Source organism: Sphaeramia orbicularis, chromosome 21, assembly GCF_902148855.1.
Source record: "Sphaeramia orbicularis chromosome 21, fSphaOr1.1, whole genome shotgun sequence".
NCBI lineage: Eukaryota > Metazoa > Chordata > Actinopteri > Kurtiformes > Apogonidae > Sphaeramia > Sphaeramia orbicularis.
The window spans coordinates 15103546-15118849 of record NC_043977.1 but is presented as its reverse complement, the minus strand read 5'-3'; the positions used below and the strand labels follow the sequence as shown (position 1 = coordinate 15118849).

Here is a 15304-nt window from a genome sequence, read left to right as displayed (position 1 = left end):
GCATCATTTGGAACTCCTTCCAGACTTTTGGAAAACATTTCAGGTGATTACCTCATGAAGCTCATCAAGAGAATGCCAAGAATGCACAAAGCAGTAATAAAAGCAAAACGTGGCTATTTTGAAGAATCTAAAATATAAAACATGCTTTGAGTTTTGTCACACCTTTTTAAACTACATAATTCCATATGTGTTCATTCATAGTTTTGATGCCTTCAGTGAGAATCTACAATGAAAATAGTCATAAAAATAAAGAAAAACCAGGTGAGTCCAAACTTTTGCCTGGTAGTGTACTTTAACATAAATAAAAAGAGGTTAGAATTCATTCAGAAGCTCAGGACTCACTCTAGTGGTACCAAGTGTTACTACAGGACTCTCTGAGGGAAGACTCGAGGCTACAGAGGCTCACTACTCACTCTAGTGGTATAAACTGGTATTAAGGGAGTTGTAACATTATCTTGGCTGATAGCTCAGCACATTGTTTGCAATGCAATACACTGAAATCTTTAGCCTAATGTCAAAAGTCTTACATTTCAACAATGTCAAAATGATTTCAAGTAATTTTTGATTTAAACAGAAATTTTAGAAAAAGCTCCTTTAAACAGACAGTAGAGTATGATATTTTCAACATGTGAGTACCTCTAATCCTACCAACAGACTTCATGCTGGTTGTTGCTAATTAGCTGCTCTACTGAAGCAGCAGGGAGGTTTACTGCAGTTTGTAAAGACTCCCTGAAATTAGATCTTGACAGAATGAAGTTAATCTGATTACAAATTTCCACTTGCCAGAAGTGTTCATCACTGAATGCCGAGTAAAGTGACCACAAACAATAAGGCGTCTTTTCTTCACACTTTACACAGAGTCAAAGGATTAGTTCTGACATGCACATGCACACCACCGTGGTACCTGACTTTATCCAGAACATCCTGGAATCTTTACCCTGGAGACACATTGTTTTATAGACAATAATGTGTTTGTACCAACCCACGCAGCTAGAAATGCAGAGAGATTGTAACATTTGTGAAAACTAGGGAAGACGATTCATAACAAAGTGGCTGCATGGAAAAATTCCCACAGATCTGAGCAACTTACCCCTATAGTTAGCCCCATTTATAATTACCCTGTCATATTCACCTCTATGTGTATCATTTTCTTCTGATGGATTTGCACTAATGATCATCAGGAATTCTTTTTTGTGCCACTTGCTAATCATATTTCTGACCAAAGGATTGAAACGCAGACATACATGAAACAAAGTCTAGAAACACTTGCTTTAAAAATCAGACAAGTTGACATAATTCTAGACCACCCTGCGTTCTTCAGCTTAATCCATCCTGTCTCTTTGTGTGCAAACACACACTAAATCCTCCGTTTCCTAATTACAGCCGCAGATGCAACATCTGTCATTAAAAAAAAAAACAAAAAAACACGGAGTCAATAAGGGACTTGAAAATGTCACCAGATTTCCTGTCCTCCCTTCTCTTCATCACTCCCCCTTTCCCATCATCCATCACCCGCTCCCCGTCTCTTTCCTCTCTGTGGAGATTGAGATGCTGCGTCCAACAGTTGATTGGTTTGGTTGTTTTGAATCTCCTGCTTCACACAGACTTACAATATTTCATTTATAAGGAAGTGGCATAAATATGTGAGATCCATGGGGATGCACTACTCAAAGAGTTTAATGTTTAAGTCTCAGCTTGTCATCGGTCTGGATTCTGTCCTCCTGCTTTTCATTAGTGTGTTTGTTGCAGTAATGCGTGCACGAACACTGAAGTTGGCTGTGTGTTTTTTTGTGGGTATCTGCTGCGTAGTTGTATGCAAGCTGCCGTTCCTGCAGAGTCCATACATGCTTAACGCAGAGCAGAACAGGCCTGAACATTTGCTGTAAAGTTTTGCTGCAGGTTCAACAGAGAAAAAAGAGCTTGACAAGTTGTTGTGACAGATCTGTTTATCAAATCAGTTTTCTTTAAAGTGTATATGAGCATGAATTCCAGATTAAAGGAAGCATAAGATAACCAGGCATGCATTATAGACGTAAATACTCACTGATTCTCCTCATCCTCCTAAAGGTTTTAAAATTCATTCACAGACTAACCTCCTCCTTTCCTCCCTTTCACCCTCTTTCTCATAGACACTTTATAACTGAAGGCGATACCTGTACCAAGCGTTGTTTAGTGCCTTCAGGGCATCAATTACATTTCTTTCTCTGAGTCAAACTTTTCACCTTAGCGGCTTCCTCATATCTTTACCCTTTGCTGCTACAGTAAAGATAGGAACGCTCATATTAGACCCACCTGCCATCCTCACTGACGGTTCATGTTGAAACCTAAAAACTATTTCTTCAAATCGGCTCTGTTGGTACCGTATTATGACAGAATGAGAGTAAGTCTCTCTCTTAAATGATCAGTATTCCAAAAATGGTCTAGTGTAGTTTGGGTAGGCTGATTTCTCACAGGATGTGTTGTCATGAAATGGACAGAGTTTACATTTGATGTATGTAAAGCCAATCATGTATTAACAACCGATAATGTAATAACAGCCGATCAGGTAATAAATTTTCTATTTTTAAAATGTAATAGGCCAATAACGTAATATCTGGCCAATAACGTAATAAAAGTCCTGAACTGATAACGTAATAGCTTTTGGCCAATAACGTTATAACATATTACGTTTTTGGCTCAGTTATTAAATTTGCAAATAATTTTTTTTTTTACCAGGCCAATAGCGTAATAACCAACCAATAAGTTACAACGTTATTGGCCAAAAGTTATTACGTTATCAGTTCAGGACTTTTATTACGTTATTGGCCAGATATTACGTTATTGGCTTATTACATTTTAAAAACGACAAATTTATTACATGATCGGCTGTTATTACATTATTGGCTTCAACAATGTATAATACCATCATGAAATGGACAGAGTTTACATTTGATGTATGTAGAAGCCAATAATGTAATAACAACCAATAACGTAATAACGGCCGATCATGTAATAAATTTGCTATTTTTAAAATGTAATAGGCCAATAACGTAATATCTGGCCAGTAACGTAATAAAAGTCCTGAACTGATAACGTAATAGCTTTTGGCCAATAACGGTATACCTTATTACGTTATTGGCTCAGTTATTACATTTGCAAAGAATTTTTTTTTTTTTTACCAGGCTAATAACATAATAACCAGCCAATAAGTTATGTTATTGGCCAAAAGTTATTACGTTATCAGTTCAGGACTTTTATTACATTATTGGCCAGATATTACGTTATTGGCTTATTACATTTTAAAAACGACAAATTTATTACGTTATCGGCTGTTATTACATTATTGGCTTCTAAAATGTATAATACCGTCATGAAATGGACAGAGTTTACATTTGATGTATGTAGAAGCCAATAATGTAATAACAACCGATAACGTAATAACAGCCGATCATGTAATAAATTTGCTATTTTTAAAATGTAATAGGCCAATAACGTAATATCTGGCCAATAATGTAATAAAATTCCTGAACTGATAACGTGATAGCTTTTGGCCAATAACGTTATAACATATTACGTTTTTGGCTCAGTTATTAAATTTGCACATAATTTTTTTTTTTACCAGACCAATAATGTAATAACCAGCCAATAAGTTACAACGTTATTGGCCAAAAGTTATTACGTTATCAGTTCAGGACTTGTATTACATTATTGGCCAGATATTATATTATTGGTTTATTACATTTTAAAAATGACAAATTTATTACGTTATCGGCTGTTATTACATTATTGGCTTCTACAATGTATAATACTGTCATGAAATGGACAGAGTTTACATTTGATTTATGTAGAAGCCAATAATGTAATAACAACCGATAACGTAATAACAGCCGATCATGTAATAAATTTGCTATTTTTAAAACGTAATAGGCCAATAACATAATATCTGGCCAGTAACGTAATAAAAGTCCTGAACTGATAACGTAATAGCTTTTGGCCAATAACGTTATAACATATTACGTTTTTGGCTCAGTTATTAAATTTGCAAATAATTTTTTTTTTTTAACCAGGCCAATAATGTAATAACCAGCCAATAAGTTACAACGTTATTGGCCAAAAGTTATTACGTTATCAGTTCAGGACTTTTATTACATTATTGGCCAGATATTACGTTATTGGCTTATTACATTTTAAAAACGACAAATTTATTACGTTATCGGCTGTTATTATATTATTGGCTTCTAAAATGTATAATACCATCATGAAATGGACAGAGTTTACATTTGATGTATGTAGAAGCCAATAATGTAATAACAACCGATAACGTAATAACAGCCGATCATGTAATAAATTTGCTATTTTTAAAATGTAATAGGCCAATAACATAATATCTGGCCAATAATGTAATAAAATTCCTGAACTGATAACGTAATAGCTTTTGGCCAATAACGTTATAACATATTACGTTTTTGGCTCAGTTATTAAATTTGCAAATAATTTTTTTTTTTTACCAGGCCAATAATGTAATAACCAGCCAATAAGTTACAACGTTATTGGCCAAAAGTTATTACGTTATCAGTTCAGGACTTTTATTACATTATTGGCCAGATATTACATTATTGGTTTATTACATTTTAAAAATGACAAATTTATTACGTTATCGGCTGTTATTACATTATTGGCTTCTACAATGTATAATACTGTCATGAAATGGACAGAGTTTACATTTGATTTATGTAGAAGCCAATAATGTAATAACAACCAATAACGTAATAACGGCCGATCATGTAATAAATTTGCTATTTTTAAAATGTAATAGGCCAATAACGTAATATCTGGCCAGTAACGTAATAAAAGTCCTGAACTGATAACGTAATAGCTTTTGGCCAATAACATTATAACTTATTACGTTATTGGCTCAGTTATTACATTTGCAAAGAATTTTTTTTTTTACCAAGCCGATAACGTAATAACCAGCCAATAAGTTATAACGTTATTGGCCAAAAGTTATTACATTATCAGTTCAGGGCTTTTATTACATTATTGGCCAGATATTACGTTATTGGCTTATTACATTTTAAAAACGACAAATGTATTACGTTATCGGCTGTTATTACGTTATCAGCTGTTATTACATTATTGGCTTCTACAATGTATAATACCGTCATGAAATGGACAGAGTTTATTTTGATATGTATAGCATTTTTGTGTTTTGTGCAGGCTTAGTCAGAATTTATTTTTATATATATAACATTTGTTAAAGGAGTCATATTTTGCTTTTTTGCTAAACCCAAAACACTTTGGCATCTTTGACAGAACACTCTAATGATATTTATTCTCAAAACTCTAATGATACTCTTTTTTAACATGTTAAAAACGAAATGCTACATACAGCTCCTTTAAAGGGGTCATATTTTGTTAAACCCACTTTTATTAGTCTTTGGTTCATTTATTTGTGTATTTGGACCCTAACAGTTCATAAAGTTTGAATTTGAACCCTCCAGGTGCTGCAATGCTATCTTTATATTCATTCCGGCAAAAATCAAGTGGATTTCTACAACCTGTTTCAATTCCCTCTTGATTTGTTACGTTTATAATTAGTTACATCACGACATTTGCACGTACAAGGTCAAGACTTCTGACGAACATTTCTCTGAGTACGCCATAATTGTTTATCGGCAGCAGCGGTTGTAGTAAAAACTGAAAATATGTCCAAACTTAGAGCCGATTACATAAAATGTTCAGTCTTTGGTTGTATTAACGAATTCAAGTGGCTGAACGGGACAGAAAGCACGGTCAACAACCTGGAGGTGAAGTGGCTCATTTGCATTTAAAGGGCCAGCGCTCAAAACGACCTTTCTGGTGTCATTACTCAGAAATAGGGTTGAAGATGGACCTGTGGAGTTGAATTAATGAAGAATTCAGAACCAAGCAGAGCATTTACAGTTTATGTAGACCACAGGGAAATGTTTAAAAATGTACAATTCCTTTTAAAAAAGCAAAATATCACTACTTTAAGCTTACTTATGGGAGCTGACATGGGAATTTATGATCAGGGTAAGGGGGCGGAAGAATATAAGTTGAACTTCATCCTGCTCCTTTTCGAGTATGTTTTCTTTTTCAATATTGATTTTTCTTGTATTGGTTTTAAATGTTGATATTTGAAGTAATCAATCAATCCAATCAATTAATTAATGTGTTGTGTCTTGTAGGTATTACATGCTGGAGAACAGACCCAGAAACCTCTACGGGATGGTCTGCCATTCCTGCCAGAACGCACCAAGCAACACCAAAGAATGTAAGAGCACCTCCTTCTCCATCCTGTTCCCTTTGCCAGCTTCCTCGCGATTATTTTTTCTTCTCATCTCATCCTCTTTTTTTTGTTCCCCTTTCAACTTCAAATTTCCCCTTTTTCCTTTTTTAACGTTTATCTTCACAACCTCCCCCGTCCAAATACAGACTTGTGTTCCGCTCCAATTAAAAGCTTTAAGACATTAAAGTTTTCTGTCAAAATCAAAGGAAATGAGGAATGACAGGATGTGCAAAAGCAGATGTCCTGTACACTATGTTCAAAACATGGACTTAATTTGAGGGAGTTTTTTGAAGGTCAGAGATTTTACTGTTTCTCCCAATCCCTCTCTGGTCAATATTCTCCTCTCGGTATCTCTTTCTTACCCCACTGCGTTACAGACAGCTGCATGTGTGTGCATGCAGACTTAGTGCTCCACAGGACGATAATATTTACCAAAGGTTTCCCCATCCTCCGTGTCTGATCCATTATCATTATGAGAAGTATGTTTCTTCACATATAATTGCAACACTGGCTCCTCTTCAGTGTGACTTTTCTGAATGGTCATCGGTGTCATGTACAGGTTTGTTGATGTCTTTCAAAACTCCAGTAGATGGCAGTCAAGCAGAAAATGACAACAGATGGCAATATTGCAAACATCTAACCCTATGTTTCAGATGCGCAGCCCCTTCTTTGATACATTTTACCTCCTGTTTTTGTTCATTTTACTTTTCTCCTTTATCTAACTTATGAAAATAAAGAAATTAGAGCTGAAAACAAATTCCTTCACTGGTTTACACTGGGTTTTAGATATGAGGGCAAGATTAGAAAAGACAGAAATTAAACTTAAAAAAAAAAAAAAAAGAAGCAGTCAAGCAGAAAATGACGACAGATGACAATACTGCAAATATGTAACCTGATGTCTATTATGTACTGCAGGTATTCTCGTTTATCTTGGCTTTTTGTTGCATTACATCTCTCTTTCCTCCGGAATATGAGCTATGATTACTGAAAACAAATTCCCTGACTGTTTTATTGCATATTTTTTGTTATGAGCATTGGATTAGAAAGGACAGAAATTAAACTAGCATTGAAAAGAGAAGCAGTCATGGAGAAAATGACAACAGATGACAATATTCCAAACTTTTATCCCTATGCTTCAGATGTGTATAGTGCATCCTGGTTACACTGGGTTTCAGTGTTACATTATATTTCTCTTTTCTGTCATTTTTCTTCTCTTCTTTATCTAACCTATGAAAAAAAAGACATTAAATTCTCTGACTGTGTTATTCTGGGTTTTATTTAGGCACAGAAGTTTAGATTGTATATAAACTAAAGTACCCAAATAAAGAGGTAGTCAAGCAGAAAATGCATATATGAAATGTTATAATGCACATTGCAATATTGCAACCATGCACGTTTGATTTAAGCTGCACATCACTAAGCAGCAGAGAGAGAGGCTATTTTCATTAGAATATATCAGCTGAAGTTGACATTTACTTGATTGTAATTTAGTTTTATCATGTGCCAGCCAAGGCTTTCTGTTTCATATATGCTTTCAAACATGGTCAAAACTTGCATGTATATTATAATTGTAAATTGCATTCATTTGTTGTTTATATTTGCCTTTGTCAAAAGTAGTTTGTACGTTTTTGTTAGTATTGACACCTCTGCACATTTTTATATAAGTATGTTTTTGTTCAGGTGAACAAGAACCAGAAATACAGAGAAATATTCGATTTACTCTAATTTCTCTATTCTCTTAGGCTACGTTCAGACTGCAGGCAAATGTAGCCCAAATCATATTTTTTTTGCCCATATGTGACCTGTATCCAATCTGTTAAAGACAGTTTGAACAGCATAAATCAGAGTTTTTTCAAATCTGACCCAGGCCACTTTCATATGTCAGAATCAGAATCAGCTTTATTGGCCGAGTATGTGAACACATACAAGGAATTTGGCTTCGGTTTTTACATTGCTCACAGCATACAGTTCCAACATGAATCCAGACAACATGTGGACCTAGACACAATATAGACAAACAGTCCACCAGAGACAGAGACAACAGTGGGTTGAGATTTATAGTGAATTCACAATGTAATATGTACAGAGTGCAAATTGGAGTTTTTATACAGTGAGTGGATGTGTGGATCCGGTCCATTAAAAATAAATGTTCATGTATATATTATTTACAGTGGGTTTTTACATTGTAATGTGTATAGAAAGTGCAAACTGAAGTATTTATACAGTGAGTGGATATGTACAGGAATACAGTCTGTAAAAATATATGTTTATGTATATATATGTATATCTTATTGTAGTGCAAATAAAGGTTTTTCTTTTTTTACATAGTGCAAATTAGACAGTTTTATAGAGTGCAAAATATAAGTTTGTGAGTTGGTGATATGTGGTCCTAAATCCAATATGTATCTGATATTTTGCAATGCGGCTTCAGTTTGAACAGCCAGGTCACATTTATCCAACCTTTACATCATTGAAATGTGATAATCGTCACGATTCTGCATCCCAGGAGAAGAAGCGCCGGGAAAAACATACTTCCTTCTGTAAAAACAGTGTGTGCCTTTGTGGTCACGTATTACGTCAGGACCTCTTTTATGCATGCGAGTCACTTCAGGGTTACATTCATTTCATTCTCAGAACTGATAGAAGTTGCATTTAATGTGTAATATGAACGAGCACACAAAAAAATCGGATTTCACCAAAAAATCCAAATTGTGAATTAAGACTTGCTTTCTGAATGTAGCCTTAGTTTACTCTATTTTCTAAAATCAGTAGTCAACTTGCATGTCAGGCTTCAGATAAAACTTGAAAGCAGAAGATTAGGCTGCAGTCATTACAGTTTTTGGTAGATTACATCAGTTAACTAAACACGTCCTTGCTTTTGAACCTTTTATCTTGGAAATAACTTTTCAGTTAAGTTTGCACACAGTGAAAATAAAGCTTTGAAAAAAGGGAGCTAATAGTACTGGAGGACTGAGGGGAGTTTCTTAGATGAATATTTATGGTGGCACTGAAGCAGCGTCTTTTTACCCTCCCGCTGTGGGTTTGTTAAGAAGTGACAAACAGAGCACGCTGATCCCCAAAAAATGAGGAAATATCAACAGGATCTGATTATTGTTTTTGACCCTCATTGATACATGCTGCTTTGACATTTATGGGCCCATAATTGCCCAAAATCTCCCCTCAAGTGTAACTGAAGAGGCCGGAAATGAATAGTCCTGTTATTGTGTCATATTTAATGAGTGTGTTTTGAAAGATGAAAACCCCAAAAAGCAGCCCAGGCCTGCAGAGAAGAGGGTGTGAAGAATCAGGAGTAAAGAATATATGCCTTTATATGTGTGTGTGTGTGTGTGTGTGTGTGTGTGTGTGCGTGTGTGTGTGTGTGTGTACGAACAAACACTTTCTTTTCAACAGTGCTCTAATTGTTTCTCGCAGGCATGGAAATGAGTGATTGAATGATACTGGGAAGAAGTACAAATAAAAGAGACTGAATAAATGATGTAACACAACGAAATATGGCAAGTGTGGCAAGTAATTCTATCTTACTGTATCCTCTGATTTATGAAGCGGAATTTAGTAATAAAACATGTCTTCCTGTGATAGATTGATTTTAACGCTGAAGTTTATTTTTTTTTTGAAACGCAATCCTTCGCTTGTGACATTTCTTTGCTATTTTGGGTAAATCTGGTATCTTACTAATTTAAAAACTATAAAAATCGAACTCCTTCAATATTCTTTTCTATTGAAGTCAAGGTAAAAGAAAATGGCAGTCATACAAGAAAAAAACAATACTTTTAGATTTCCTACATAACAAAAAACACACCCCCACCCTACAAAGTGCAATGCATCCCCATCTAAAGATTAAATAAATAAATAAATAAATAAGCAAAACAAAGAAAAACATATAGAGGTGATAATATTAGTAGGTATGACACTCAACAGGCATAAATAATTAAACAAAAAGAAGAAAAGAGTGGAGCAAATGAGGTTGTGTTGTGTTGGGCTGCGTAATGACACACGTCGCTCCTCATGATCTAGCTTAAAACTCATGAAATCATAAGTTATCAGGGAGAGAAATCCAACTCCGTATTGTTTATCATAAGATTCCTCCAAACAAACAGTAATAGTTTATACTTTAATCCTTAAAATCAGCTGTATTAACTCAATCTTGCCACTTTTTTCTTTAAAATTGTGTAGAAAAAAGACAAAATCCCCATTGAGCATTGTCTGTTTACGCTGTTGGTGTGTTTTAATTATTCTTTTTTTGAAAGAAGAAGAAAAAAAAACAAAAAACGCCCCCAACAGTAGAAAAAAAAGGAGCTAAACGCTGGGAGTTCTGCTTGCTGAGGGTGAAGGCAGGCTGACACTCGTCGTGTAATCTGCAAATTACCCTGGCTTCTGCCGAGCTCTGTGTGTGTGATAATTAAAACTTCAGTGGGTATGAGAAAGAAAGATGATTAGCATGTTAGTGCTTGTGCCGATGCTACTTTTTGGCATGCTCGTGTTATGAGTTTGTGGGTTTATCGCAGTATTTCCACTGTCACCTTTGGGTATTTAGAAACCTTTGCACTATTGTTTTTTTTGTTGTTGTTTTTTTTATCAAAATACCTTTTCATGCTCACTTAATATATTTGTTAGTGTTTTCATGCTGTCTGCAGAGCTATATTATGAGCCTTATTTTCATCTGTGTACATGCATGCATACAGTGTGGAGTCACAACAAGGTTATAATAGTTTTGGATTTTTCAGTTTAGTTTAGTTTTATTTAGTTTTGACTTTTTTTTCTCTACTTCAGTTAGTTTTAATTAGTTTTTAGAGCAAGTTTGCTAGTTTTTATTAGTTTTCATTAGTTTCTAAATGCTTAGTTTTAGTTTACTTTTGGCAAATCTTTTATCTTTTTCACTGTCGTATTCAGATAAATCCCAGACAGGATTCTGCTGCTTTCTCCCAACTTTAGTTTCCATGTTTCCAGGTAGAATGGGGACGAGAAGACGACTCTAAATGACATTTAATGAGAAGTGATGGATCATTAAATATCATATGGTGCCAGCAGCTAAAATTGCTTGAGGGAAATAAATCATATCAATCCGACATTGACATAGACAAAAATGAAGGGAATTTTATCCATAATTTTTATTAGTTTTAGTTAGTTTTTTTTTTTTTTTTTTTTTTATTGATATTTTGACAGACAGTACAACATATGCCATCATCACAAAATAGAAGACATAAACATCATCCACTGTCTGGTTTTGTCTGGTTGCACGTAAGACTAACAAACACCAGCAAACAAATAAAAATAAAAAATAAAAAACACCACTTGTGCCTTACATTTGTCCTCTCATTCTACCTCTCAGTCAGTATACTGGATTAGGTCAGACCAGACCCGGCGCCTTATGTTTATATAGACATCCTCTCTATTGACGTCAGAAAGGAGCCCCAGACTTTACTGAAAATGTCTTCTCTCCCCATTACTCTGTATGCGACTCGCTCAAAGGTAGCCATTCTTGTCATCAATTAGTTTTAGTTAGTTTTATAAGCACACAATACAGTTTCAGTTAGTTATCGTTTTTTTCTTTTAATTATAGTTTTTATTCATTTCAGTTAACGAAAATGTTTTTTTCAATTCTAGTTTTCGTCATTTCGTTAGTTTTCGTTAACGATAATAACCTTGAGTCACAACTGACGGGGCATGCACATGTGTGGGTGCAAACACACACTATCTGCGCTACAGGTTGATATTTACTAAAGGTTGTCTGCATCGCAAACTGATCCCTTATCAGCCTGAGCAGTTAATCTGAACTGTGTCTTCATACAGTTGCAACACCGGCTCCTGTTCTCTGTGATTTTCTGTCATCTTCTGTAAGTTGCCTTTACAGGATCTCTGCAGAAAACCTCACCCTCACCTGAGCTTCAACACTATTTTACCTTTTTTTTTTTTTTTTTAATAATCACCCTACTCTGTAATTCTGCTCCTCGCCGTTTGTTTGGACCTGAGTACCCAGATTGCCCTGCGGAGTTATCATTTTGCAGTGTGTGTTCAGCCCGTGAGACATGATTAAGAGATGAAACCACAAGACGCTAAACAGAATTCCAGTTCAGGCTAATATCCCTATCCCAGAGAGTGTAAACACATATCCCTTGTTAATGTCTGCAGCCACAGGGCACTGCAATATGTGTGTGTGATGACATGAAGCTCTGAGACCACGGGAAGCGGCAGGGCACATGCCAAAGAAGTACAACAGTATATCACATTGGTGAAATAAAACGCTGATTAAAAGGGCTGATTTATGAGCTGCCAGGAGTTTACAGCTCCATTAGGAGAGAGGAAAAACAGTTGGTGAATAATCCAGAGAAAGAGACACAGAGAAGGGAAATGAAAGAAGGAGGAGGGGGGTGGAAAGTGAGCAAAATTTGGGCCGAGTCCCCACAATTCCCATGTGCTTCTTTAAGACAAACAGCTTTTATTGTGCGTAGATAATTTGTGAAATGTTACTGCTCCCAAAATGATGTCATTAACATTGTCTGTTGACAAAAAGTCAACAAAATGCCAGGCCAAAGCAAATATTCCACTCCCGATGATTGATGCCGTTTCCTCTGCATCAGTAACAAATATCCCGACCAGAGAGACGCCGTGGTGCCAATCTGTGAAATTTTATAAACTCTGGGTGAAGGTGGCGATGCATCATTCCTCCTGGTTTAACTGAAACTGGCACAATTTTGCTCGATTTCACAGCAGGAATGTCTTTGGGATTGAATCCATCAATCTGCTCAATAGTTGAAATGCACAAGTCAGGAATGGAAAGTTGGACGCCTGCGTTATCCCTGTGATACAAGTGTTAGGTTGAAGCTTTGTCACTGCCTTTAACCCGTAAAGACCCAAACATCCACCATAAACTAAAATCATCTGCTGATATAAACTGTTTAATCCCTGTTGATCCATTAATACATGTAAATAAGTGGTGTAAAATGCAGTTTTTCAACTTTTCATGGTCATCACATATGACCCATTTGGACATTCAGAGGCTCCGTAGTTACCGTGGAAACATTGTTATCTTCTACAACATTGATTCACCAGTAAAACCGATCAATGACAGTGGATGGAGACATTAGTTTTATGTTCTGTTAATGATAGATTTTGCTGAAAAAGTCACTTTTTCTTCTGTTTTTTTTTTTCTTTATTTTTAACCTCCTAAGACCCAGCTATTGGTTTTCAGTCCACGTTTATAACAAGAGTTTCACAGCTTTATACAAAAAAAAAAAAAAAACAACAAAAAAGAAAAACTGTCCACCACAAAGGACATTCCATAAAATATTTTCAAAATGCATCTGAAAAATTGTTGCATCGTGATGTTTCCAAAAGCCATAACTTGTACTTTCCTGGGTCTCAGGAGGTTAATATAATAATCCCCAACTTTGAGTTTTTTTGAACATCTACATGATTAGTAAAGTAAATGTAGGAAAATACCTGATTTTCACTGAAAAAAACACACAATACAGAAGATAATATTACAATAAATAGTGATAAATGACTTAAGGAAGGTTAAATATAGAGAAAAATGTATTTAGGAACGGCCACAAATGGGTCCTTATGGGTTAAAAGTGTAAGATTTAGAAGAGTTAAATCAGAAATGGAATGTAATATTATGTTTTTAATTTTGTTTGCGCAATAGTTGAAACGCACAAGTCAGGAATGGAAAGTTGGACGTCTGCGTTATCCCTGTGATACAAGTGTTAGTTTGAAGCTTTGTCACTGCCTTTAACCCATAAAGACCCAAACATCCACCATAAACTAAAATCATCTACTGATATAAACTGTTTAATCCCTGTTGATCCACTCATACATGTAAATAGTTGGTGTAAAATGCAGTTTTTCAACTTTTCATGGTCATCAGATATGACCCATTCTGATGTTCAGAGGCTCTGTAGTTACCATGGAAACATTGTTATCTTCTACAACATTGATTCACCAGTAAAACCCATGGAGTTGGATCAATGACAGTGGATGGACACACTAAGTTTACGTTTAGTCAATGATAGATTTTGCAGAAAAAGTCACTTTTTCTTCAGTTTTTTTTCTATTTTTAACCTCCTAAGACCCAGCTATTGGTTTTCAGTCCACGTTTGTAGACAAGAGTTTCACAGCTTTATACAAAAAGCAAACCATGAAGGACATTCCATAAAATATTTTTAAAACGCATCTGAAAAACTGTTGCATCATGATATTTCCAAAAGCCAAAACTTGTACTTTCCTTGGTCTCAGGAGGTTAATATAATCATCTTCAACTTTACTGAGTTTATACGAACATCTACATGATTAGTAAAGTAAATGTAGGAAAATACCTGATTTTCACTGAAAAAAACACAAAATACAGAAGATAATATTACAATAAATGGTGATAAATCACTTAAGGATGGTTAAATATAGAGAAAAATTCATTTAGGAACTGCCATAAATGGGTCCTCAGGGGTTAAAGGTGTAAGATTTAGAAGAGTTAAATCAGAAATGGAATGTAATATTATGTTTTTAATTTTGTTTGCTCAATATTTGAAACGCACAAGTCAGGAATGGAAAGATGGACGTCTGCATTATCCCTGTGATAGAAGTGTTAGGTTGAAGCTTTGTTACTGCCTTTAACCCAAACATCCACCATCTACCAAAATCATCTACTGATATAAACTGTTTAATCCCTGTTGATCCACTCATACATGTAAATAGTTGGTCTAAAATGCAGTTTTTCATCATTTCATGGACATCAAATATGACCCATTTGGACGTTCAGAGGCTCCGTAGTGAACGTGGAAACACCGTCATCTTCTACAACATTGATTCACCAGTAAAACCCACGGAGCTGGATCAATGACAGTGGATGGAGACATTTGTTTTATGTTCAGTTAATGATAGATTTTGCTGAAAAACTCACCTTTTTCTTCAGTTTTTTCTATTTTTAACCTCCTAAGACCCAGCTATTGGTTTTCAGTCCATGTTTGTAGACAAGAGTTTCACAGCTTTATACAAAAA

At 35.2% G+C, this 15304-nt stretch overlaps 1 protein-coding gene across 1 annotated transcript in view; it reads left to right on the top strand.

Moving 5' to 3' along the window:
* Positions 1–15304, top strand: part of edar (ectodysplasin A receptor) — a 79236-nt gene that overhangs the window by 46603 nt on the left and 17329 nt on the right. The window contains exon 5 of the mRNA XM_030124057.1: positions 6189–6274. Coding sequence (XP_029979917.1) covers positions 6189–6274 — 86 coding nt within the window. The remainder of the gene's footprint in view (positions 1–6188; positions 6275–15304) is intronic.